The sequence below is a fragment of the Emys orbicularis genome, chromosome 1 (genome assembly GCF_028017835.1).
Source record: "Emys orbicularis isolate rEmyOrb1 chromosome 1, rEmyOrb1.hap1, whole genome shotgun sequence".
Taxonomy (NCBI): Eukaryota; Metazoa; Chordata; order Testudines; family Emydidae; genus Emys; species Emys orbicularis.
The window spans coordinates 249,419,531-249,447,118 of record NC_088683.1 but is presented as its reverse complement, the minus strand read 5'-3'; the positions used below and the strand labels follow the sequence as shown (position 1 = coordinate 249,447,118).

The 27,588-nt window shown below is 43.3% G+C and overlaps 1 protein-coding gene across 1 annotated transcript in view; it reads left to right on the top strand.

The window, feature by feature from the left end:
- Nucleotides 1–1,014: 1,014 nt before the first annotated feature.
- LONRF2 (LON peptidase N-terminal domain and ring finger 2) overlaps nucleotides 1,015–27,588 on the top strand; it is a 35,759-nt gene continuing 9,185 nt past the window's right edge. Inside the window, exons 1-5 of the mRNA XM_065414752.1 lie at nucleotides 1,015–1,684; nucleotides 21,838–21,956; nucleotides 23,017–23,139; nucleotides 24,766–24,909; nucleotides 25,682–25,907. Coding sequence (XP_065270824.1) covers nucleotides 1,015–1,684; nucleotides 21,838–21,956; nucleotides 23,017–23,139; nucleotides 24,766–24,909; nucleotides 25,682–25,907 — 1,282 coding nt within the window. The remainder of the gene's footprint in view (nucleotides 1,685–21,837; nucleotides 21,957–23,016; nucleotides 23,140–24,765; nucleotides 24,910–25,681; nucleotides 25,908–27,588) is intronic.

Here is a 27,588-nt window from a genome sequence, read left to right as displayed (position 1 = left end):
TGACTCACGCATCAACTGCTTTTAACTAAGCTCCGGGTGCATTATCTTTTACCGCTGCTGCTGCACCACCCATAAAACATGACTTTCAGATCCCAAACTGAGTTGGCAGGGGCTGGCAGGTATAGGGTGACCAGACAGCAAGTGTGAAAAATCGGGACATAGGGTGGGGGGTAAGAGGCGCCTATATAAGACAATGTCCCAAATATCGGGAGTGCCCCTATAAAATCGGGACATCTGGTCACCCTAGGCAGGTAAAGAAAAAGAATCATTTTACATATAAGCTGAGCGACTGTGAAAAGGTATCAGTGAGAAGCAACATCCCAGGAACTTCAAGGTGCTCTTTCCACAAATTGTGTGTGTGTGGGGGAGCGTACTAACGCCTACCTCCTTCAGAACCAGAGCAAGTCAGGGGTCCAGCTAGGGTGACCAGATGTCCTGATTTTATAGGGACAGTCCCGATTTTTGGGTCTTTTTCTTATATAGGCTCCTATTACCCCGCACCCCCTGTCCTGATTTTTCACACTTGCTGTCTGGTCACCCTAGGTCCAGCCCAGGGGCTGATGTCCCTCCAGTTACCAAGTCTTGGAGGAGCCATGACGGGGCCCTTTCCATCTACGCAGAGGGGCTTGCAGCGACGGGGCGCTCTCTGCAGCGCAGCGTCCCCCCTGTGCTGAGCACGGTCCTTTGCGCGGCACCGAGCAGGCTCCCAGCCCGCAGGGGGCTCCCCTCGCTCAGCCCGGCCGGTGGAGGGCGGGAGGGGGCGTGTGCGGTGCGATCTCCGGGCCGCCGCTCCCCACCGCGGCGGCTGGGCAGGAGGCGGCGCCGCCCCGGGCGGGGGCGCGTTACACAACCATTACATAATAAATAAGCCGGTGACGGGGGGCCGGCGCCCGCGACTGGGGGAGGAAGCGAGCGAGGCAGCGCCGCCCCCCGCGCCCGAGCCTGCCGGGAAGGAGGCGCGGGCCGGCGGCATGGAGTAGGGGTCGGGGCGGCCCGGCGAGCGGAGCGGGCGGCATGGAGCTGAGCCCGGGGCCCTGCGCCGAGATGCTGCAGGTGGCCGAGGAGGCCTTTCGCGGCGGCAACTTCGAGCTGGCGGCCGAGATCTACGGCTCGCAGCTGGCCGAGCTGCCGCAGCCCGAGCGGGGCCTCTGCCTGCGCCGGGGGGACGCGCTGGCCCGCGCCGGCCGCATGGCCGAAGCCCTGGAGGCCTACAGCGCCGCCGCCCGGCTGGCCCGCCTGCGGCCCGAGGAGCTGCGGGAGCTGGCGGAGAGCCTGGCCCTCAGCCTCCGCGAGAAGGCGCTGCGCTTGCCGCCCTGGCCCGGCGGCGGCCCCGAGGGGGCGGGCGAGGCCCTGGGCGACCCCGCCTGCTGCCGCCCGCCGGAGCTGCTCGGCTGCCCCCTGTGCCGGCGGCTGCTCTGCGAGCCGGTGACCCTGCACTGCGGCCACACCCAATGCCGGCGCTGTGCCGAGCCCGGCGACTGCGGCCGCTGCCACCGGCCGCGGCGTATCGCCGACGCCCCCGGCCCCGCCAGCGCCCGGGTCAACGTGGTGCTGGGCAACCTGCTGGAGAAGTGGCTGGAGGGGGAGAGCCGGGCGCGGCGGCTCCGCGCCGAGGGAGACGAGCTGCGGGACAAGCAGGAGCTGCTGGCCGCGCTAGAGAAATACAACCAGGCCCTGGAGACTGGTGAGTGTCCGCCCAACCCCGGCCTCCCTGCGCTGGGCCCTCCGGCCTAGCCCTTCCCCGCTCCCTGCCCTCGGCCAGGCTGCAGCAGCAACAGCCCCCGGCCCGGCCTCCCCCAGTGTCCTTTGTCTCTAGGCGCTGCCTCGGGGCTGGCCGCGCGGCACTGTGCTAAGTCCACGTGGGTCAGTGTGTTCGAGCGGCGCGTGCTGCTGCTGGTTCTAGTTTCGCCTCCAGTTCATACTACCGCTGTCCTAAACCATTTCCCTTGCAGTGCCCTCTGGCTCCCTTGTTCCAGAGGCCGGGCACAACGCAGTGGATTCTGGGAGATTAGTGACGACCACCCGTGTACTCCAGGGAGAGGAGTGGTTGAGCCGCTTCAGCTAGCCTAGGTGCACTCTGGCAATAAAAGAGTTTGCAATGATCCCTTATAGACCCGCATGCACGTAAACCCGTTGGAACAAGTCCTTTATGTGAACACAAGGTGTATGTGTTAAGAGGCTATGCTCCTGCAGCACCGCATGCTGCTGTTGTCACAGTATATTTTGGCGGGGGCACCTGGGCAGCAGCCAAAGAAGGGGGTGGGTGCTTTCTGCTTTGCCAGACTGCCACACTGTAAATATATAGAGGAAATCAACCTGAAATCCTAGTCCGTGTAAATGAATTACACATTTTTTTGATGCTACACCTGGCCTTGAGTTGTCCCGACAGTTTCAATGGCTTTACCATCACATTTTCCTTTAAAAATAGAACAGCAACAACAACAAAACCTTTCTCCTGTTGGTATGTAAAAGATCCATGCAAACGGTATATATGGGGAAACTCAAGGTGCTGTCAAATGAAGTGAAATAACTAACTAACTTCTTTTTAGTTAGTTAGAAGTCTAGATACAGTCTAGTCTACTTTAATACAGTAATTGCATTCACCTCTTAAAATTGATTGTGTTCCTTAATAGAGCGTGTGTGTGGGGAATTCTCATCCCTTTCTAGTAATGAATAGCGAAAGTGAAGCAATATAATTCATTTAGTATTTGTACTATTTGTTACTTTTTTACTTGGGACAATATAGACAGTATAATTCATTTAGTATTTGTACTATTTGTTACTTTTTTACTTGGGACAATATAGACAGAGTAGTCAGTTTTGCTATTTGTGTCCACTTAACACTGGTGCTCATTGCTTACTCAACACTGCAGTTGATTGACTTGTAAACATAGATGGGGACTGTTTGTTCTTTGTGGTGAACAGTGGAATAGCAAAGCAGCGATGGAAATATATCCAGTACTGTCTTGTTATTGAAATTTAGTAGTCATGGAAGCATTTCTACTGATCTTGACCTGTGAAAACTTTATTTTGAAAACCTGTGTTGAAAAATGCCCTATTTGATATAGTAGTTTAACTTGCATAAGCAAAATTGAAACAGGGCACTCTTGAACCTAAATAAGTGTCCACACACAGACTTGCACTGAAATATCAAAAGGTGTGAATTACCAGTTTAATTATTTTGCTGTAAGTTTGTGTAGACAAGCTCCTAGAGTATTTCTTCATTCTCTCTCTGAAATGGTTTTGTGAGCCTTTATGCCTCAAAAGTTATAGTAAAATATACCCACTATCTTAAAAGTTTGTTTTAAAGAAAGGGCTGGTATTTAGAATGTGCAGGAATATAAATACAAAACTGGCACTGTATTTGGAAATACACTGTCACTAGTATGACAAATTTCAAATGAAGGATTAATTCTGGCCTTGTAAAATTGTGCAAATAGCTTAAAACACCGGTTCTTACTGTGGTCTGCAGACCACTACTTGATGATTTGTGGAGAGTTGGCAGGTCACACTGCCCTAAGAGCACCTTTCTAATAGATACATGTGCTTAAAACAAACACACACACACACACACACAAAACCTGCCTTTGAAAGAGCCAGTGTTTCACAGGAAGAGGAAAGGAAACAGGCGCCATCTTGATCTCTTTCTTGAGTGGTAACAGCTAATTTAGACCCCATCGTTTTATATGTATAGTTGGGATTATGCTTTCCAATGTGCATTACTTTGCATTTATCAACATTAAATTTCATCTGCCATTTTGTTGCCCAGTCACCCAGTTTTGAGAGATCCTTTCGTAGCTCTTTGCAGTCTGCCTGGGTCTTCCAAAATTACTAAAGATAGTTATCTACAAATTTTGCCACCTCACTGTTTACTCCTTTTTCCAGATCATTTATGAATATGTTGAATAGCACTGGTCCCAGAACAGACCCCTGGGGGACACCACTATTTACCTCTCTCCACTCTGAAAACTGACCATTTATACCTACCCTTTGTTTCCTATCTTTTAACCAGTTACCAATCCATGAGAGCACCTTCCCTCTTATCCCGTGGCAGCTTACTTTGTGTAAGAGTCTTTGGTGAGGGACCTTGTCAAAGGCTTTCTGAAAATCTAAGTACACTGTATCCACTGGATCCCCTTGGTCCACATGTTTGTTGACCCCCCCTCAAAGAATTCTAGTACATTGATGAGGCAGGATTTCACTTTACTAAAACCATATTGACTCTTCCTCCACAAATTATGTTCATCTATATGTCTGACAATATTGTTCTTTATTATAGTTTCAACCAGTTTGACCGGTACTGAAGTCAGGCTTACAGGCCTGTAATTGCCAGGATCACCTCTGGTGCCCTTTTTAAAAATTGGCGTCACATTAGTTATCCTCCAGTCATCTGGTACAGAAGCTGATTTAAATGATAGGTTACAGACTACAGTTAGTAGTTCTGCAATTTCACATTTGAGTTCCTTCAGAACTCTTGGGTGAATACCATCTGGTCCTGGTGACTTATTGCTGTTTAATTTATCAATTTGGTCCAAAACCTCCTCTAATGATACCTCAATCTGGGACAGTTCCTCAGATCTGTCACCTAAAAAGAATGGTCCATCAATGGATGGGCAGGAATAGTGTCCCTAGCCTCTGTTTGCCAGAAACTGGGAATGAGCGACAGGGGATGGATCACTTGATGATTACCTGTTCTGTTCATTCACTCTGGGGCACCTGGCACTGTCCACTGTCGGAAGACCGGATACTAGGCTAGATGGATCCTTGGTCTGATCCAGGAGGGTCATTCTTATGTTCTTATCTTCTGTGGCTGGAGCTGCCAGTAGTAGAGAAATGTCTAGGGGAGAAGGGAATCAATTGGTAGGGTATTATGTGGAGGTAGGAGAAAAGAATCTGGGGAATGGAGGACCAAGCAGTACAGTAGTAATATACAATGGAGAGAGAGGAGAATAGGGGGGAGGTGGAGATAAAATGAAAAACAAAAGTAGAATGATTGTCTTCTTTAATAATAAAAAAAGACGAAATACTGCTTCTTGTATCCTTGTCACAGACTAGACGTTTTTCCAGAACTGTGCACAAGCGATGGCTGTTTCCGTCACTGCAACGAGGTCCTCCTTTGTACAGGTCTCCCCAAGGAGTCTGCAAATAAGCAGGTGATCCCTGGTCTGCACTTCACCACACTCACATGTATTAGTGTTTAGAGTAGCCCCATTTGATCATGTTAGTCTTTGATCTACCAGTTTGAGTACATAGGCGGTTCAGACATCACCACATTAAACAGACTTTATCAGCCCCTCCAGGAAGGTCCTCCCGGGGGTACAAATCTGTTTCAGTGCATCCGACTACATGCAATCTTTCATTCCTTAACTCAGTAGTGCCTTGCCAGCTGTGGTATCCAAAGGCACAACGCTGGTCATAAAACTCTTTTGTGATTTTAAGGCATTTGGTTACTCCTGTGTGACCATATAATGGATGCCATCTGCTGTGATCTTTCACTTTGGCTTGCTACCTTCCTCTTGATATCAGGTGGTGCAACACCAACCAGTAAGTACAGGCTATCCTTTGGTCTTGGCTTTAGACATCCTGTTTTTACATGACAGCTCTCATTTAGGACAGGATCTAGTTTCTTATCATGGATGGATCGTTCCCACACTGGACATGCATACTCTGCAATGGAGTAGCACACAGCAATAGCAGTTGTTTGCAAAGTAGCTTGATAGCTCCCCACTTTGAGGTGACCAACTTTCAAAGAATGTTGTTGCAGACACTAACTTTCCCTTTCACCTTCTCTACATGTGCTTTGAAGGAAAGCATTTGGTCCAAGGTCATCCCCAGGTAGACAGCGTTCAGGTGATTAACCTGTGGGAGTCCATTTCAGTTGGTGGTTAGTTTCCGCTTTGCTTCTCGATGGCATAAGTGAAAAGCCATCACCTGTATCTTGGTTGGGTTGATGTGAAGCTGGTTCTTGATGTAGTAAATTGAGATGTTGCTCATAGTCTGTTCTAGATGATGGCAAAGTCCTTCTCCTGTGACATGATGCATAGATCATCTGCCTATGTGAAGCGCCTCGTATTGCTCTGTATGGGCTGGTCACTGTGTGTGTGTGTGTGTGTATGTATATGTATATATATATATATATATATATATATATATATATATATATATATATATATAAAGAGGGTTGGTGCTAGCACACTGTCCTGTGGGAGACAATTTTGTTGTCTCAAGCGGCTCCATTTCTTACACCGTGCTATGTAAAAATGTGTCTTCTCCAGAAGAGATCAGATGAGCTGCACTAGGTGGTGGTCGTGCATCGTATCATAGACTTTGGCAAGGAGGTTTTGTTGGCTGACTGTATCGTATGCAACTGAAAGGTCTACGAACACACCGCCTGTTATCATCCCTCTCTAGAATCCCTCTTCTACATGCTGGGGGATGTTTAGTGTTTGGCCAGTGCAGGACTTTCCTAGTGTAAATTTGGCAGTATTAGATCCTGTTAGATATGACGTGAAAGGCAATTATAAAGGTGGCATAGGAGTGATACTGGCCTGAAGTTCTTTGGGTCAGAGGCATTCTTTCCTGGCTTCAATAGAGCTATTACACAGGCTTGTCGCCATAATTTGGGTAATCTAAAGGCTGATGAACAATTGTTAAAAAGGCATAATACCCATAAGGTGGTTGCAGGACCAAAGTGCTTAATTTGCTCCATGCATATGTTGTCAAGTCCAGCTGCTTTGCCATTCTTCAGGTGACTTGTTCCGGCATTGAGTTCATTTATTGTGTACAGCAGGCTGAAATGATTTTCTTCCAGATCAGTTTGCAGTTAGTACAGATACTACAATTAGGATTGTAAACTGCTTGTTCAAAGTTTTCTTGTTGAGCAGAAGCCGGCGTGCCACCTGATTGACTGATTTTTGTGGTGTTGCTCTACTTTCTTCGGGTCATTATTCAGCTTGTGAAAGGTCAACAATGCTTTCCTATTACCGTGGGTCATGTCTATTCCTTCAATCAATTCTTTCCATTTCTGTTGCCTTTCTTCTTTAAGCTTGTTAGTTAGGGCTTTCTCTGCCATGATAGTATCTTCTGAGAGAGGATCTCTTTGGGACATTTGTTGGTGTTTTCTGTGTTCGGCTGCTAGTGTGGGAGTGCTCAGTTCTGCATCCTTGACTTATTGCATTGAAGACCGTTACAGTTGCTGTAGTTGCTATAGAGGGCTCATGCAAATAGAACAGGCAGTCTTTGATTGCTAATGGTATGAAAAGTGTTTTGAGAGAGACTGTTACGATGTTTCACAGTGTGAAAGCTTGACAATGAATGCTGGTAAATGCAATAAAAATTGGTAGTTCTTATTTTTTAGTCCCACTATTGATTTTGTACCCAGTGCATCAGACTTCAAAATGAAACACTTATCTGCCTGCGGTTGATGACTCATTATGCAGCATTTCTAGAAAATCCTTTCAGACTGGTGGTGAAAAGGTCCTTCATGTAAGATATACACTGGAAGTCCTGCTTCACTCTGTCATAGTTGCATGGGAGAAACTTGTTTGTGGTCAGATCTGTGAGCCTTTGGCCATACACAGTTACACTTTCAACAAGATTAATTGCTAGAAATAACTTACTAATGTTTACATTATTGTCTTAAGAAAAGTTGACATGGCTGTAAATAAAATAAAGGGCTCCATGTCTTGCACTGTTAAATATGAAACCATGTTTTGACCCACAAAGAGAAGCTATGTATGTATCTATTGTTTGATTATCTGAGTCTGCATACCATTCCATCCAAACAGGCACATCATTTTATTTAGGCAAAAAGTATACGTGCAAGGCATTCTCTGCAGAACATCTTCCACAGGGAAATTAAACAAAAATTGTGGTTATCCTGCATTTTTCTTTCTGCTCCATCTTTATACTCACTTTGCAGGACAATCTTGAATAGTCTCTCAGAACAAAATAATTGATTTCACTCTCTCTACTGGGCAGTATGTGTACTCTGCTCACTTTGTTGTAGCAACATAGTATACTTTTTTTTAAAATGAAGTAGTGAAATGAGGACCAAAAACTCAAAGGAAGTGGAGCTGGAGATGCAAAAATGAAATGTTTAGATGAGGTATGGGGGGGGGGGGGGGAGGGGCAGAGAGGGAGGGATGGGACCAAGCACAATCTGGATTAGCAGGCAAAAGAAAGGTAAATTAAACCTGTTGCACCACATACACCAACTGAAAGTATGCCAGTGAATCTCCTACTGTACAAAAAGACAACTAAAGTAAAACAGATCAGATACTTCATCACCAATGGAGAATCACTATCTTGAGTAAGATTGCTTCCCCCTACACTGTGACTTTGATCTAGGGAGGGCACTTGTCTCTGGAAAACATGTTCCCTTTCTTCTCCAAAGTGGTGGACAAAGCATTAAGACAGGGGAGGTGACCATTTGTACTTCTTCCAGGTGATGCTGTTAGCGGCCAATATGGATTGGGCCAGAGAAGCTGTTTTAGTCTCCTTCCCCCTCTTAACTGTGGAGAAGTGACAGGCCAGTTCTTCCTGCTTTAAAGTCTCATCCTAAAACAAATATACAGCTCAACAAAATAATCTATGCTAACCTAGAGGAGGGCAGAACAGACAGCTCGAGTGGAGCAGGAGAAATAACAGACTTGATGTGGGGTAGTATCAGAAGTGGATTTTTATGTGTAGAAATACTTTGATCTTCTATTGTGAAGTCTTGCTTTGATCCACTAATTCCATCATTAATAAACCACTTAGTCCACTTTTGGGACCTATTACCTACCAAAATAAATCTGGTGGTGTGTATAGATGTTGGGACTTAAATAAGGTTGCTATCCCTGTTAAAATAATCAGGATTGTAACTGATATGTTCTAATTTGGAGGCAGTTGCCTCACTGCATGAGTGTAGCTGGATTACTTAATAGTTATCTTGGACTTGCCTAACTATTTTTAAAAATAGTGATGTATACCTAAACTGTTCTAAGAAAGTTCTTAGTTGCATGTATTCTACTAGTTGTTGAACTATAGAACCATAGGCTGGAACATAGGCACTGACTCCTACTGGCGCTGGTGAGTGCTCGATCCCCCTGTGCCCCCCGCCCCGACTCCAACCCCTTCCCCACCCACATTCTCTACCGCCTTCCTGGCCCTATTCCTACTCCTTCCCCAAATCCCCAGCCCTGCCTCTTCCCCGCTTCCTCCCCTGAGCGTGCCATGTTCCCGCTCCTCCCCCCTCCTTTCAGAGCTTGCTACAGCTGTTTGGTGGCGACAAGTGCTGGGAGATAGCTGGATGAGTGGGGACGGGGCACGCTCAGGGGAGGAGGAGGTGGGGAGCTTGGCTGCCAGTGGGTGCAGAGCACCCACTAATTTTTCCCCATGGGTGCTCGGCGCCTATGACCTGAAATGTTGTGGATCTTCAGTGAGATTCACAGCAGCAGATCTTAACTCCAGTGACTGAAGTGGCAAATAACCCTGTTGATGTTTGTCTGATTTGGGTTTCTTGGAATTCAAGCTGATTGAAGAGCCGTTGTTCAATTTAACTTTGCCTCATACTGATCTGCTATTTCATTCTGACTTGTTTCATTTGAAGCAGTAGTGAGACAGTAGCATTAACAAGAGTAGAGGAATGGAATGGCAGATATGAGTAAAATGACCAGAAAACTGTCATGGCATAGACTACTGCAAGTTACCAAGCACATGTGATCTGGGATATCCGCTTTTCCATTAGCTCCACTATTATGTGTCACAGGCAGAAAATGTGAGGGACCAAGGTGCAACAACGCCCAAGGCCCCTGCCATGGCACCCACAGAAATCCCTCATCCTCTTATCCAGAGACTGAGATGAAAGTGCTCTGTTGATAACTAGATTTAGGAATAATACAGTATTTCTGTACATCTTCCAGAAGATACCATCAGAGATGCTTAGTTTTGCAGTTTTCAAACTGTGCATTTGTGTCTCCAGAGATAACATGCTTGTTAACAGCAAAAATGTTTTTAAATAAATTAATATATAGAGGTGAGAAATAAGACCTCAACTCTATTGTCCCTCTGCGAATTTGTGTACACAGAGTCAATCCCTTACCTCTCTCTAAAGATTGTTGGGGGCGGAATAGATCTGGACAAGGAGAAGTCTGGAGATAAATGTGAGAAGCAAGGGACATGTGCTTGTTTTGTTAAAATATTATATGTTTGCTGTGGGGGGGGGGGGGAAATCCAGAATATATAATGTTGTTGTTAAATAAAACAATTTAAATATCTGACTGGTGATGTTTTCCACCTAATACAGCATGGCAAGAAAATCCTCCAAATATTAATGATTAACCTGTTGAACTGGAGATATTTCACCTCCCAATGACTTCATAAATATCTGCTTCAGTTACCTTTGATAAATGAAATAACCAGTCATTCATTTTCTGATAAAGCTGTAAAACTAATCTGAAAAGTTTTCAAAATAAATCACTTTAAAAATGTATAGCGTGTGCCTTCTAAAAATGAAACCTACATCTATCTCTGAGTTGTGAAGAATATGTATTAAGGTTATAACAACCAACAAGAATGCATTTTTATGTAGAAATCCATGATTAAATCGAGTCTTCCTGACTAGTGATTTAAATCGATTTGATTTTACTCAAAATCCACTCGGTTCAGTATACTTGACCAGCTGACCCTTGAAATAAAGGGTATGTTTGTAAAAGATGCAGTGCACCTGCCCTTTCAGTGAGGTGAGCATTTGCAGGAACCATTCCTGCTATCCCAAATTGGAGCTCCAAGGGAAAGCTGGGCTTCACATTGCTGATATTTCTAGTAGGGGGTTGCACACACTGTAGCTTGTGTAGACTGAGCTCACTGCACACACCAGGAGCTCCTTGCATCCCTCCATTATCCCCACAAGCTCCCCGTGTGCCACCTTCCCATCCCTCTCTACTGCAGACACTCCCTACAACCCCCCTGCCTCTCCCTCAAGTCAGGTTCTCTGTTCCTCTCCTTTATACCCTTTGTCTCCTATGCCAGGGTCTTTGCCCTCATTTTCCCTCCTTCCCTCACAGCAGGGCCTTTGCTTTCTCCTTTCCCCACCCAGGTCCTTGTTTTCTCCCTCCCCTCCCCATCTCTTCTCCCACCCCCAGCCATCTCCACCATGTCTTCCCCTCATTCCCTTGTCAGTTCCTGCTCCACCCTTCCACTGCCCTCTGGGTCCCTGCTTCTTCCCCCCCCCCCCCCCCAAAAAAAAAAAACCCCATCCTGGAACGCTCCCATTTCTGTAAGAGTCCAGGCTACAGACAATCACCCCGTGCAGCAAATTAAGCTGCTGCTTCTGATATGAGTAGGTAGCAGCAGTGGGCCCCCAGAGAGATTACTGTGCATGCAGCACTAGGCAGTCTAGACCCCTCGGCCCACAATTTTTCCACTGACTCAAGCTTTTCTAGTATTCCAATCTGCACCAAAATCACTAGGCTTGTGCCTGTTGATGCTGGCAACATTCTCTACAATTTTTGAATTGATGAGAGAGCATTTACAGAGGTTGGAGGCAGGAGGCGTTTGGGGAAAGACCGCTCAGAACACTCCAAGGATGGTGGCAATGATGCTCTGCTCTGACGCCATGAATGGAATTTGCAGCAGGGTGATGCGGTGCGCCAGTTGTCTGTGGGAGTAGCAGGAGCGGTGGTCGCTCTCAAGAGCCATCTGTTTGGTGGAATGGTATTGGTGGGAGCCCTGCATAAGAATTCTGTCAACTAAAGTGTGAAGCAGGGGACCTGCCACTTACAATCTACTTAAGTTCTTCGGGGTGGGCACCGTTTCTTTATTCTGTGTTTGTACAATGCCTACCACAATGGGGTCCTGGCCTATGATGAGGGCTCATATATGCTATAGCAGTGGTTCTCAACCTGTGGCCCAAAATAATAAATAGGTTAAGAACCACAGTGCCCCCTGCCCAGAGAACCCTCCACAGAGCGGAGCCAGAAGAGGAGCACTTGAGAGTTCCCATTCACTGTAAAAGTTTACTTTGAAGTTGAGTTCCGTTATTGGAGCTGCTCTGGACTCAACCAGATTTTATAGCTCACTGTCAAAACCTGACCTAGAACAGAAGCAGCAAGTTTCATATCAGAAACCATTAACTTGAAAGGCTGAGACTTGAAGTCCTAAAAGTTGCAGTTTTTTTACAAAGGAGAAATTATGGTTCTATGTGTGAAATATTTAGGTGCTTTTTCTTTGAGTTCCCATATCTTTCTCCTCAAATGTGAAGCAACTCTCCTTATAGAGATGGAGTATGAACAGGGGAACACATTCACAGCCAATGCAGTCCTGGATTTTAACATACGAGTCCCAGGTTGGGAAACTGACTCTAGATGAGTATGACAGAAGTAAATTGTTCAGCAGAGCAGTCCTAGAATTGGGCAATCATACTTCCACTGACAGTTATGTTAGCTGTGTTGTATGCTACGTTCCAAGTTTCGCATCATAATTGCGCTCTCATCTTTCTTCCTCTGAGTCTGCTCCCCTCCTTGCTTCAGAGAAACAGTGTACGTAAACTCTGAGTATGAGGCACTACAATGATCTGTTTTGAAGCAGTCCGCATCCCACCCTGTAGTAGAGGGCTGCAGGGGGTTAGAGAGAGGATCCATGTTAGCTAAAGCCAGAAAGCCAGTTCTAAAAAGGGAAGAAACAACGGAATTCCTGTTCAAAAGTGGGGGCTTTCTAGTTTACTGGAATTCAATACTAGTTAAGGGAAGACTGACATAAGTGTTTTTTTTTTATAGCATCCCACACAGATCAGGACCCCCTTGGGCTAGGGGCTGTACAAAGGCAGAAAATATGATTTCCTGCCATGAAGAGTTTACAGTCTAAGTACTGGATTACATAATAGCAAATAATAATGGCTCTCCCTTCTGCCCGCCTTTCTGAAAGGCCATGCATTTCAACAACCTTCTCTAGCCCAGACGAGCAAGGAGGGACTCTGATAAGTTGGACTTCCTGAGCTGTTCACAAAGATTATGGTTGTCTTCTCTCTTTTGGAGGTAATAGGGAAAGGAGGGTCAGGTTGACCTAGTTTCCCTATGTGATAAAGAGAACTTGCCTATTACTTATTTGAATAGCTCCGAAGAACTTCCTGGTTTCTGTGCAGAAAGTGTCTGATTTGGCTTTGCTTAAGTTGGAAAATATTTCTGAAAATGGAATGGTCTTTAGCAAAAAACAAAACTAATTTGATTGTTGGGTTGGAAGATCTTTTACAGCTGTTTAAAGAATTAATCAAGGTAATGTTTAATTTGCAGTACAAAGTACAGAACACCGTAGAACCGTTGTCAGATTACACGTTTTTAGTCCTTCTGTGAGAAAGCTCAGAACAAAACACCCTTATGACTGTAAATGATGTGGGATTTTTTTATTTATTTATTTATTTTTTAAACCAAATGAAGTGTGTGTGTCTCTAGCACATGTTTCAAATGAATGACACCCTTCCTGGAAAGGGTTTGAGCTAAAAAGGAAATTCATGCCCCTTAAGTGCCCTATATATCAAATTTTGCTTAAAACGTGACTCAGAAACCTGCTCCTTTTAGCTGGTGCACGTGCACAGAAAAAAGAAATTAAAGTGGGCGGTACGGTTACCTAGAGACTATCTCATCCACTCATTCTTATGAGGCAGGGATTCTTTACATATGGATTATTTTTTTTATCTTGCAGATTTGTTCCTATTTTAACAATTGAATCTGCTTGATTGCAGAAGAGCATTAATACTATTTCAGGTGTTATTGGTCTAAAATGCACTGAGTACTTTAGAGCAAATTCTCATCTGATATTTTCAGTAAAGAGTTTACAGTTTAAGGACCTGATCCTGTGGATGGGCATGTGCAAGCAGATCTGCCTCATTGCAGAGTTCCTCTGAAGCCAATAGGGTTACACCTGGGTGCAGAAGTCTATAGATTAGATTGCAGGTTCAGGACTTAAATGAAAAATGGTCAGATACAGGAGTGGGTGGAAAAGCAGATAACGTCCAAGGGAGATGAAGGATGAGGAGGAATAAATACAGAATAGGTTATGGGATTGGTTGTACAGTACACTAAATATTAGTTTTTGTTTTTTGGTTTTTTTTTTTAATTCGGCAGAGAGTAGTATGTACAATTAAATGATGCATGATTTACTAATACAAGAACGTCATTGGCTAAGACCTTTTTATTTTTAGTATGTTAACTGCAATCTCTCTTGTTATAATGGGGAAAGGGACCAAGTAGAGTGGGAGTGCAAAGTTTTGAACTAATCCTAACTTTGTAATCATCTTATTTTTTTGTTTAGTTTTGCTATAAAGTTCATTTCAGGACACTTATTTTTTCACTTCCCTGCTCAAATGTTTTATGATTTTTTTTCACAGAAAACAAGACTATAAAGTTTTATAAAAATACAGATGGATTCTAATTATAAAAATGAAAATTAATAGCCTATTTCACCCTTATCTGTGTGCATTACTTAATATTTTATTGGTATAGCTTTTTACAGATGCATAAAGCACCCTTAATACAAAAGAGAATAAAGCAATAGGTAACATTTTTATTTTTAAAGATTTGTATTGGACTAATCAGGTTTACTGCTAGCTAGCTAATATAATTTTGACTTTACTGCTGTTACCCTTGTGGGGTGCCACAGCACCTCCACCCCCTCCCTGCCCCTTTTAATTGATTTTTTTTTTTCTTTAAGCCACTTATGTCTGGTCTTACAACTAGACTGAAAGCTCTTTTGGGGCAGGGATAGCTGCTATTTCTTTATAGTGCTCAGCATGATGAAGCCCCCAGTCCTGATTAAGGCCTCAGGGTGTTACAAATAAGGGATTCATTAAGTAAACTTCAAATGGGGGAAGAGGTGGACAGAAATGGTATTAAAACATCCACTTCCTTCCGAGACATCACTGCTCTGTTTCTCTGAGGAATGCAGCTCTACCGCTGAAATTGCCTGGTCAACAACCACCTTCCTTATGCAAGAGATGCCAGGTGTTCTGCTTGTGGAAGTCAGTGAATAAGTAGCTTCCCTCGAAAGATACTGCCAAGCCTGTGTGTATTGTACTTTTTTGAGATAAAGTATGGTCATGGAAACTTCTCTACTCTTCAGTCATGACATGCTTTGTCCTTTTTTTGTTTAGAAACATTAAAATTCCCTTGCCCTGTTTCATGAGAGCAGGAAAACCTGGTGGTTCTTGTTTGCCTCGTTTGCTTTCATAAGCATCAGTGATTGTCAACATTTACAAAACAGGGTTTGCTAACTTGCTCCCTCTATTGGCTACATAGCCAAAATAGTGTGTGGTCACGTTTGAGCAGTAAAAGATGTTCTTTAGTAGCTTGTTCTTTTTAATTCTTCACTGAATTATAACAGCCTTGGCCCAAGGCTATCTGATTCCCCAGTCCGTGTTGGTATCCATTGATACAAATGGAGGTATACTGCTTAAGCTTCCATAAATCAAAATGTAACACTGACAGATCCATTGAACTCTGAAAATTATGCTTAGCACTCAAATATACAAAGCTCTGTACAAACACTGTTTCCCCACAGAGAGGTATTTAATATTCTAGTAGTACTAGAGGCCACAATGGGAATCAGGGTCCCATCATGCTAGGCACTGTACAAAGAAACCACCCTCCCTGCCCAGAAGTGTAAGTTGTTTTCAGTTCCCATAGGGGGAAACTGGGTTTCCACATACACAATTCCTAGAGTGAGCAATATACTTCCAACAAAAGTGCTGGGTGATTTGGATCTTAATGGGGGAGTGGAGGGAGAATGTTTGGTATAAGCAAATCTAAGTCTGCACCAGAATGCTCTTGAATCTCTCTGATGCTGGCTTTCTTTGTATTTAAGGGGGGGGGGGGGAATCACTGTTCAAAGTTCATTCTAGCATCTTTGAGGGTAAGACTGCAGACATTATATATAAATTATGTAGCTGATCTGATGTAAGACTACTTCCTTCCTCATTAGATTTAGAGGTGTAATCTCAAGGTAAGGGGAGGAAGCTAGTCATTCCCTCTTGATATATCCGATTTTCTTCTGGGCAGAATTTAGAATCTCTTATACTGTTTCTTGGCTAATTATCTCAGTGATTAGCAAGATTTAGTGGTGATGGCAATGCAGTTTTAAATATACATAGTCTGCTACCTGGAGGACCTATTAATTGACCTAGAAAAACCATTCTGAGTGTCCAAATTATATTGATTAGGAGGTATTTTTAACATAGGTTGCAAGTCTGAGTTGTATTGTTTTACTTTCTGTGGAGTGCCATAAATACCTATGTACTATTAAAATAGCACCTGGACTGGGGAAAGCTGAAATCTCTAAAATTGGGTGTGGGGGAGGGATATGAAAACTAGAAGCCAGTGAGTCTTTGTTCCGTACTAGGTGAAATAGCATCTGGGGGTTCTTTGGGGGTGTTTTAGAGGAGGAGAATGGAGGTATAAAGCACCTAGATACGCCTGATATAGTAGAAATAAACCACTTTTTTTTTTAAGTAAATAATTTTCTTCAATCTAACGTTCTCTGACACTTTTCACTTTGTCAGTAAAATAGCGAACAAAGGAAAACTGGTAGATACAACTTATTTGGATTTTCAAAAAGATTTTAATAAAATCCTTTGCAAACTGTTAAGGGAAGTAATCATAGGGTGAAAAGAACAAAGTTCTGGTCTGTAAAAAAATGTATAAGCTAGACAATGAAGTGACGAGAAATGGTTAGTCTTCAGTGTGGAATGATACTAATAACAGGGTGCTCTAAAAATGTGGTCTAAATCTGGTGTACAAATATATTAATGACTTGGATAAGTGGGTGCATGATAAGTCTTAAAAACTGAGGGTTTGTCTGCACTTAAATGCCACAGTGGCACAGCTATGCTGCTGAAACACTTCAGTGTAGACACTACCTATGCCGACAGAAGGAGTTCTTCTGTCGATGTAGGTAATCCATCTCCCTGAGAGGTGCTAGCTAGGTCAACGGAAGAATTTTTCTGTCAATCTAGCACTATCTACATGGAGATTTAGGTCAGCTTAACAACACCACTCCAGGGTATGGATTTTAAACAGACCTAATTTTCTAGTATAGATCAGGCCTGAGAAAATTCAGAAGGACCTAAGGAACCTACGTAGTAAATATTAAGTGTTCAAAGAAATGCACATTGAAACAAGTGATCTAAAGTATTTCTGTACACTGGGTTCCAAATTAATCACAACCACTCACGTTAGAATCCTAAGCATCACTTGGTTAGTTTGTGAAAACTTGCATGTATGTCAGGAAAGATGCTGTCTTTTGCAGCTGAACTTCCCAAGTTAGAATCAGCGTTTTTCTTGGGAACTGGCCTGAAATGCTCTCCACTACTTGTGTAATAATTAACATCTGCCTCCTATCTAGTCCCTTGTGAATCAGCTCAAGGTATGTAGAAGCTTTCAAATCACACTAGCTGGAATTCTAAACTGTGATGAGAATGGTGATGCAACATGCATTTATCTTTAGGGGAGAGATTTTTAAAATAAAAACCACTCCACTGGCTCATGGGTAAAATGTTTTGTATATTGTTGCCTTTTGCCAACCAACTGCTAAGTATGCTGAACCAGGTATGTGTAATGTATCAGTTCTTTTTCGAGTGTGTTTGTGTTCCACTTCTAGTGTGTGTCCCCCATGCACTAGAGATCAGTCTTTTGATCAGTCGTGTCCTTTGGGCCAAATCTGTTCTTTTGTGCCCTCAAGCCTGCATGAAGCATCAAGCAGATCTGAAATAAAAAGGATCAGGACCCCAGACATTCTTACACAGTTCCAGGTCGTCTTTGACAGCTCGGAGTCCTCAGGCGAACAATGGACGATTATGGAGACTTTGAAATAGACCATTTCCTAAGCTGAAATTTTGAACATGTGGGCTAATGATATTGTTTTGATTGGATGTGTAACTCATTTAGCATTGGGAGAAGGACTTGAAGAAACTGCTTCTAATATTTCAGGGAGAAATGGTAGCTGAGGAGGATTAAGAGAATTTTAGAAACTTTCAATATTTTTCCTTTCCAAGCAACACGTGGCTTGGCTGACACCTAATACCTGGAAAAACTATTTACTACAAGAATTATTGTCAGAATGACTTTAATCATCCTGAATGTACCCAATGTGTGTACAGGATCCTATCTTTAGTATTTGCAGTCAGTTGTCTGGCTTCTTTAACTGTCTGTATGCCAGGGCACTCTGAGGAATTCTGCAGGCTGCGTCAGTGTTCTAACCCACGTACAGTGTAATAGTTTTTGGTGTGAATGCTGGCACATGTGTACTCAAAACTTGCTTTTTACTCACATTTTATGTGAGTAAAACTCATTCTGATGAATGCCTTCAAATTGAACTCAAAGGGGATGTGAACAGAGCTGAAGCTAATTCATTAATAAATTCAGGTGGGCGCTCTCATAGAATACTTCAACCTGAAAAACTTGATACTATTGTTCAAGCGTGAACAGGACGTCATCAGACCCCTGGGGCAGCAATTTTAGTGATCTCATAAAGGGTGTAGAAGTCAGTTTTAAAAAAAAAAAAAAACCCAGAGAAATGTCAAATGTTTAAGTTTAAATATGGCCATTTGGCCAACTGTCGGAAGAGGGGCTGGATAGATGGGAGCTTTGAAAGAAAGACCCTTGTGTTTGCCTGTGTTAAATTGTGGGTGTGTAGGTGGTTTTTTTTTTTTTTTTTTTTTTTTTTTTAAACTTAGATTTAATCATTTATTGTTCAGCATCTTGGAACCCATCAATTCCACATTTGTTGAGCCGAATGTGTAACTTGGTCTCTAATTTTCCCTTATAAATGAGTGTACCAGGAGGTTGCAATCACTTGGAGTTAAGGTACTTTATAGATATATAATAATCCACCTGGATTCTTTAAATTTGAGTTTAAACTCTGGGGAGTGACTCCCTTTTTCTCCCCCTCCCCTACCCAAAACTGTTAATTTATGAGCTTTAATTTAGTGTTGTAGAATGAGTTAGTAGCAGCTTATACCACAATATATTTTCCTGGTGACAGTTAGTTCTGGATATGATCCAGTATGAAGTACTTTAATCTGTCTATTATTCTTGAATTGTATAGTTAGTAAATTTAAACTCTCAATGCGGTATGCTGTGCGTGAATGATAACAGATTACAAATGTAAGTAATTCAATCTAAGCTTTGTGCACAGGTGAACTCCAGTTGCTTAGTCTTGGGTCTTGTCACTTGACTAATCTTTCTGGAGAAAATTGTTTTTCTTCAATCTATATTCTTGGTAAACTTTGCTTTAACAGTTCTGGAAAGTCTTATTTCTGGCCGACCTAACATTTATAGACCATTATTCATAAGATTGGCCATGCCTTACATTTCAGAGTAAACTGAGGTAGTAATCCTGAAGTAGCTTGTCATACTTGTCATTGTCTTTCTTGATCTAACTCTTGACTTTTGTACTACCTCTGGAGGAAAAAGAGCAGCACTCTCCCCTTTCATATATTTTCATGTCCTTGTGTACTTGGCTATTTGGGAATTGGCTGCTGAATTCAACCTTCCCTGCACTGCTGTGTTCCAGAATTGCTGCTTTCCTTTCATTAAAAGGGAAAAACGCTCTTGTGATTCTGAAGACAAGCTTATAACTGAACTGTGATGGCTATGGAACTTTAAATGGGGAGCCAGGAAACATGCATAAAATAAAGATAAGATACAAAAAGGGTAAGGAAGTGGGATAAGGGCTAAAACAAATACAAGTTATATTGTGAATGGGTATGAAATGGAGTGTTTTTAAAATTTGAGGTTGAGTAACTGGGGAGAAAATAAGGGAACTCTGCAGTGAAAATCCAAGGAGAGGAAAAAGTCCATATTGAGGAGACAATGGAGATTATTCTAGGTATAAAGGGAAAGTGTTTAAAAAGGCATGAAAGGAAAAGTAACAGGGAGAAAGACAGAGCCCATGGCACACAATGGAGTAAGGAAAGTGCTGTGCAGAGCTTTAGTGTGAGGGTGAAGTGTTCAAACCTGTATCTTCCCACATAAATGTATGTGCTAGCTCAGGCCTGGTCTACACCGGGGGGGGGGGGGAAATCGATCGAAGTTACGCAACTTCAGCTACGTTATCAACGTATTTAGACCTACTCACCGCGGTGTCTTCACTGCAGTGAGTTGACTGCTGCTGCTCCCCTGTCGACTCTGCCTGCGCTTTTCACGGAAGTGGAGTACAGGAGTCAGTGGGAGAGCGCTCGGGGGTCGATTTATCGTGTCTAGTCTAGACGCGATAAATCAACCCCCACTGGATCAATCGCTGCCCCCTCGATCCGGCGGGTAATGTAGACATACCCTCAGAGCTGTAGGACTAAGCATCTTAAACTCCATATACCCAAGTCTTTAGGGAACTGGGGGGCGGGGGAGGGGAAGCCATGATGTTTAAGTGGCTTACAATCTATAGTTCATCGGATTCGTGAATGAATTACCACCAAAGTATACAAGGCTTAAGATGTAAGCTAGCTAAAAGACTTTTATCATAGACCTATATCTACTTTACGTGGAGGTTAGAAGATGGCAGGGACATAGCATAGTGGTAAACAGGATCATAAGGTTTGGGGTGCCTTTACTCTGTGCATTTTATACTTTTCAGTGAATGTGTGCAGTGTTTATTTAGATTTGTTTTTCCACATACAGACCCTCCCCAGGTTACGCAAACCCGCACTTACGGAAAAAGTTCCGTAAGTGGTGGTTTTTTTTCGTAATTATCAGGTATACGTCCCCGACTTAGGCAAAATTCGACTTATGCAAGACGTTTCGGAACGGAATGCTTGCGTCAGTCGAGGAGTGTCTGTATTACCCCAGAACTGTGCTTGGCACTACTGACGTTAGGCCTCTTTCCCCAAGGAATGGGTAGTCAAAGCATACCACAGAATTGTGAAGAGTCAGAGGACGTTATTTGCTACGTATTCATAATTAGGCTTCTCAGGATTCAGTTTGTCAATAAATGTTGGTAAACATGGATTTCAGCTGAGACGCTGAAATTGATTCGGGGGGGGGGATCAATGGGCAGCAGTTAGCAGGCCTGTGGGGTTCAGGTGGCACCAGCCCTGGGGCAGCGCAGGAAGCCCTCTCCAGCTCTGCTGTCACAGGAACGAGTGGGTTCATGACAGTGGGGTTGCAGAGGGCTCCCTGTGCTGCCGCAGGGTTGGTGACACCTGATCCCAGTAGGCACAAGATGCAGGGAAGACTTGCAGTCCTGGGTGGTGGTGGTGGGGGGGTTGTGATGCCAGGTCAGGACTGCAAGGAGAAGGACGAGTTCCTGGCCCTGAAGGCGGCCAGCCCACTGCAGAATGGCTGTTGGCCAGGAACAGCCATTCGGCAGCAGGTTGGCCTCCTCCAGGGCCAGGACTCATCCTGGGGGGAGGGAGGAAGAGAAGGTCTCTGCTCCTCTGGGCCAGGACCTCAGCCTCCTGATGTCATGGGCCCCACTGTTGGTGCTGGGAACTCCCCACAGCCCCAACCTGACCTCCCCCCAGCTAGGAGAAAAAAACCTTAAATAAGAATCAGTATTGATTGTCATAATTAGAAAAAAAATAAAAAATCTAATTCTGCCAGACCTATCCATAAACTCTTAAGAGTCTGGCCCTGAACTTTATATATGTGAGAATAATTGATTAGTGCCATGCTGAGAAAGGAATATACATAGCTTACAGGAAGAAGAGAAGGATTTTTTTGTTTCTAGTAGGTAAGCATACAAATAAAATACTTCATTGCAATAGTATTTGGGGGGGGGGGAATAACTCAAGTTCAGGCTAGGATATTATGTTTTACACGTGATTATCCTTCACTTTGTGGTGTTCTTAACCTTCTTTTTTTTGTTTTCCAGCTCCCTGCAAATGTTCGTTAATAGCACAACGAGCAGAACTGTGGATAACCATGAAAAACTATCAACAAGCTCTCCATGATGCAGATGCACTCTGCCAAAACAAACCCCTCTGGCCCAAGGTACGGTACTCTCATGCTTCAAAGACAGAAATATGTATCAGGGTCTCTTTGTGGTGAGGACAGAACTTTTCCAGGTCACTTTTGGAAGGCTATTTTGGCAACCAATGGCTAGAAACTTGAATGAAAGCTTAAATTCTACATAAAACAACAAGGTCTGTGGTGGAACCTTAAATCTGTGCTAGTGCATGGAATTGCTGTGGCGTGAACATCCATTGGTCCTTCATGCTAAGGTCCACTGATCTGTTAAAATGGGTACATTGGCATGCTTGGAGACAAAACTAGACTTGTCAGTCACTGGCAGTAGGGGAATGCTCCACCTCCTGACATTCCCTCTAGGTTTGTTTTTTGCCCCAGTGGCTCAACCAGCCCTCTACACTGTATCACTTTTCTGAGGAAAATGCTACATTTATTTCAAAAATTTTACACACATTGTTGAACCAAATTTGAGTTTATCTAAATCTCAGAAATGACCCATGGCTGCACTTTTTTGGGGGAGGGAGAAGGAGGTTAGACACTGGAAAGAAATACAGGTTATATGGTACAGGTTATATGGCAAATTTTGAAGCAGTCCATTAAGTACAACAGGGGAAAAACTAATGCCTCTTTGCAAGTGATAGGTAGAACAAGTGCAGCATCAGAAGCCACCCACGCTTGCCTCAGATCTATCTGCAGGTCTCCCAACTACCCCTATCTGAAGTTGAACCGCATGACTGGTGCCAGACTCTCTCAGTCCAGAAGTAAAAGGGTTACCTATTGGTTTGCTCAAATGAGATCACTTGACATTATCCAGAAGGTCTGTGGAGCTGTGCAAGAATTTCAGGAAAAGCTGTGTTCCATTCCTGGTCTCCAACGCATGGAAAGGCCACAACAGGAATGGAAGCATCCATCTTGTACTTTTAGATCAGAGCATTGCAACCCACTCCCCATCCTATTTCTAACTTCTGCTCCATTTGAAAGAATGCCGTGTGTCTTGAGAAAATAAAAGCAGTGTTCATTGGTCTCGTGTTACAATCAGTCACTTTGGAAATGTCAGTTTCACACACCTTTTGTTTGCATGCAGGGTCATTATGTGAAAGCACAAGCTCTTTCTGGATTGGGAAGGACTGAAGAAGCACTGAAGGAGTTTCTTTATTGTGTTGCCTTAAATCCTGAATGGAGCTTAATGAAGAAAGAAGCCCAAAAGGTACAGTAACTACATCATGCCACTCTTTTTTTTTTTTTTTTTTTTTTTTTTTTTTTTTTTTTTTTGTATGCGGGTCTGTTGTGCCCTACAGCTAAGGAAAATCTTTGGATTCAGATACATTCCATGTTAATAAAAAAAACAACAACCCATTTTGGCATAATATCAAATAAAACCTTAGTGCATCTAATTGCACAGAAGTCTCTCCCATGGCACAGTACTATCTCCTTGATCACCTCCTTGTCTTGCTTGTAGGTGAGTTTTACTAAACTGTGTGCCTTACCACTGTCCTGTGGAAGCAAGTTGCAGACGCTCATAGGCTGAGTGAAGTGAGGTCTAACCTCAACTTAATGGTGTCCGTCTATTAGAATAATTACTTCCAGAATTTCAGGGAACAGTTTAGGTTATCAGTGGGCACAGACCTAAATTTTGTTGGTGCAAATCAGAACACCGGAAAAGCATGATTCACAGGAAAATCAGACTCACCCATGCTGCAGGCAGAGAAATCCGAATCGACAGCGAAACTTGCTGTGTGTGAAGAGAGTCTGTAGCCTGGACTCTTTTATAAGAGAGTCTTATACAGAATATTGTAGGGGGTAGCAGGAACCGGGGGGGGGGGAGAAGAGCACTGGGTAGGAGAAATTACAAACTTGGCTTACACAATGTTCATTGCGAATTGGTAATTCTACCGTAAAAGTTAACACTGATGTGGTGGATGTGCTCTAAATGTAATGAAGGTTATACCTTTCAGTCTGTCTTGCTGTCAGTAATACCTATCTCTGATGCGTCTATGCTGGGTTGGGTGGTGCCCATTTAAACAAAAATTTATTGGTAAGAGCTCACTGGTCACCAAAGGAAAAGAATCTATATATCAGTATCTTAAAACTGAGAGCAATCAGGTTGGCTCTCAAATCACTTCTGCCTCAAGTCAAACATAGGGTATGACAGACAATAGGACAGTGTTTATATTATCTGAAGAAATAAAGGGGAGTTCGTTCCCTACAATTGTGCATACAGGCAAGGTGTCTGGGATTCGTAACAAGGTGATCGATCACCCAATAACAATTCATGTATGGGGGGAACAAAATACCCTTGTATATCACCTGAGCAGGTCGACCACTCAAATGCATAAGTAGAATCTAGATCTGATGCATATTTGGTATGGCTATTCTGCAGTCCTTTATTCAATTCGGATTCCATGGTCCCACCATCCTTCATCAGAGGACTACTGTCTCGTGTGGGAATATGCCAAGGGCACTTGAAGAAGAAATGAAGGTTACTTACCTGTAACCAGCATATTCACGCTCCCTGCCTGTTTTTCCCCACTGTCTCGGAGTCCGCCTTACAAAGGGCTTGGCACATGGGGAAGGAACTGAGGCAGTTGGAGTGCCATGGCCCTTTTATATCCTCTCCCTGGAACATTGAGTGTTCACTGTGGGGAGGTTGGGGAAGGCATGTGAGCGCTCCAAGAGCTACTGCTAGCTAGAGTTCTAACCGTGCAGGCTACACCTGTGAATATGCAGAGTACATCTTGAAGAACCCTGGTTACAAGCAAGTAACCTTCATTTAGACTACACACGTTTGTTTCTGTAACTCCATCTCAAAAAATTCTTTTTTCTCATTTACTAGATAATGTGCGAGATGTTTTTCCCAGCCTTTGAAAATGTGCATGACAGTCTCACTGCACCTTTCTCTAGTCGGACAAGGTTGAAACCTGCATTTTTAAGCAGCTTAAATACTGTTGAAGATGGTTCTGCTGCTGGGTGCTCTGAGGTAAAGAATAAAATACTCAAACTATATTAACACCAAGAGTAAATTTGAAGCATCTTGTTATATCCAATCTACCTGACTTGAATTGTTGCATATGTTTATATACAAACTTAGTTATTACTAGTGCATTTTTTCCTCTCTCAAATTTTAGAGCACTATCATAAAAAGATAGAAGGAAGTATGAATTGTATTTAGAGCTCTCAACACAGTTTTAAAAAAATAAAATAAAATAAAAATAAAAACAACCCATGGCTGGCCAGCTGACTCGGGCTTGTGGGACTTGGGCTGTGGGGCTGTTTCATTGCTGTGTAGACTTCCGAGCTCGGGCCCAAACCTGGAAATAGCCCCACAGTCTGAGCCTGAGTCGAATGGCACAGGCTAGCCATGGGTTTTTCTTTGCTATGTAGGCATACCCTGAGGCCACCTAATATAATTAGATTGGGGTACCACTTTCTAAGAGAGCCAAATTGCTGTTTTCATATGGTGTCCCATCATGTTTTAAATAACATTTTATTTTTGTTATTCTGTGTGCGCTTTGAGAATGCACAATTATAATATGTCAGGAGGGGTGGTTAGAAAAGAATGAGAATTGTAATGAGAGAAATAGCCCTCTATTTCTGAGGCAATTGGAGCAAGTATCTCTTATTAGTATTGGCTTAGATCAGTTACCAGGTTGCCACCATGACACTACTGTCTTATCATTTCTATGGATAGAATTAGTGCAGAAAACGAGGAAACAAAATCTGTCTGTCTTTCACGCAGTTTCTCTTTTCAGGATACTGTATTCAGATTAACAAAAGCACTGTCCCAAGAGCCCGATGTACTTCGAAGCACTAATTCATCTCTCTCTCACAATGTACTGGATTTGCATTTTGAAGACAATAAAAAGTCATTGGGAACAATCCTCTCCAGCTTACCTAGTGCACGTTTAAAAAGAAAGCTATCCAGTGACTTGATGGATTTACAAAGCTTGGATGTCCCCAATAAGATTCCTAAAAAAGGTCTGTCCTGTTGTGTTTTTGGGGGGGAGGTTGATGGGGGAAGTGGGGGTGTTGGGTTATGGCACTCTATTTTAAAAGAGATAGGAAAATAACACTGCTTTGTTACTGTTTGTAGGTAAAACAGAGAGAGAGAGAGAGCGCGCTCTTCAGGTCTGGGAAAGGTACTTAGGCCTGGTCTACACTAGGAATTTACTTCAGTAGAGCTATGTCTCTCAGGGGTGTGAAAAATCCACACCCTGAGAGACATAGCAATATTGACCTAGCCCCCAGCGTAGAATTCTTCCATCAACCTAGCTACCGCCTCTCAGGGCAGTCGATTACTTATGCGGACAGAAGAAGCCTTCCCATCGGTGTAGGTAGTGTCTATACTGAAGTGGTGCAGCTGTGTTGCTGTTGCATTTTAAGTGTAGACATACCCTCAGTGTGGACCAGATCTTAGTACAAGTAGTTAAGACCCATTCTAAGAGACTATACAATGTGAAGTGGCCCATTAACACCTCTGCAGTAATAGGACAAAAATGGGGAGGTAGTGGGTTACAAATTGTTGAAATAAACTAGAAATCCTGTCTCTTTATTAAGACCATCATTTTTAGTGTCTAGTGAAGTTATGAATTTAAGCTCCCAGGTTCATCTTTGGAGGGTGTTGTGTAGGTTTCCTTTGAGGATGAGTGCTGATAGGTTAGATATAGAGTGATCGCTTTGTGAAAAGTGTTCACCCAGAGGTGATATGGTGTTTTTGTTGGTTTTTGTGTGCGAGTTCACTCAAGATCATAGTGGGGAGCTTTCTTCTGGTGATGAGCGTGGTGAGGTGGGGGAGTTGTTTCAAGGCTAGAAGAGGGAGTTCAGAAAAGATTTCTTTCAGGATGTGGTTCCCATTGGCTATGGGTTGCAATTGTTTGATACCCCATATGGGTTCTAGTGTGGGGTGGTAGGTGACAAGTAGGCGTGTGTGGTCAGAGGGCTACACGGCTGCAACACGACTTCAGACAACTAGTCATTCTTGTTTGTTGTGATGAGCAGAGTTGAAACCCTTGTCTAAAAATCAATATTGTTCCAGAGCAGTCTTGATTCATCTAAGGAATACACACTTCTCTTCTCCAAATGTTGCCTTTATGATTCTTCATCCCTTAACAGCTTAGATATTGTGCTGCTGGTGACAAGAGTGCTGTAGTTATTAGGTCTCTGAGGTATAGCTAAACTTCAGAGTCTCTCTTTACATGAAAAAGATGCACAGTAAGCCCAACGAGGGGGAGCTAATTTGCATCACATGTTAATATCTATTTTCCCCAGAAAACCAAGAATCCATTTAAAAGAGCAGTAGCCCCATCCATTCTGCTATTTGATGCATCTGCTTACATAGATATTTCAGGCTTTTAAAACAAAGATCTCTAAAGGGGTTAGCAGTGTGAAGGAATGCTAGAAGGCAGTAATGTGCTGTATAGTGAAATAAGTGGTTAATGGATGTTTTTTTTAAATCTCCACTGTATTACCATTCATTGTTTCACCAAATGTTGAAGGTTAGAAATCTGACTTCTGCCTTGAAATTTACACGCAGAGTACCGCTGTCTGTTTTCCACCTCTCCACACACAACACATTTCTTCCAGGTAATAGAAATGATCCCCCACCCTGCTGTGATAGGAAAACTCCTACAGAGTGGCCTGTGAACTGCAAACCCACCCA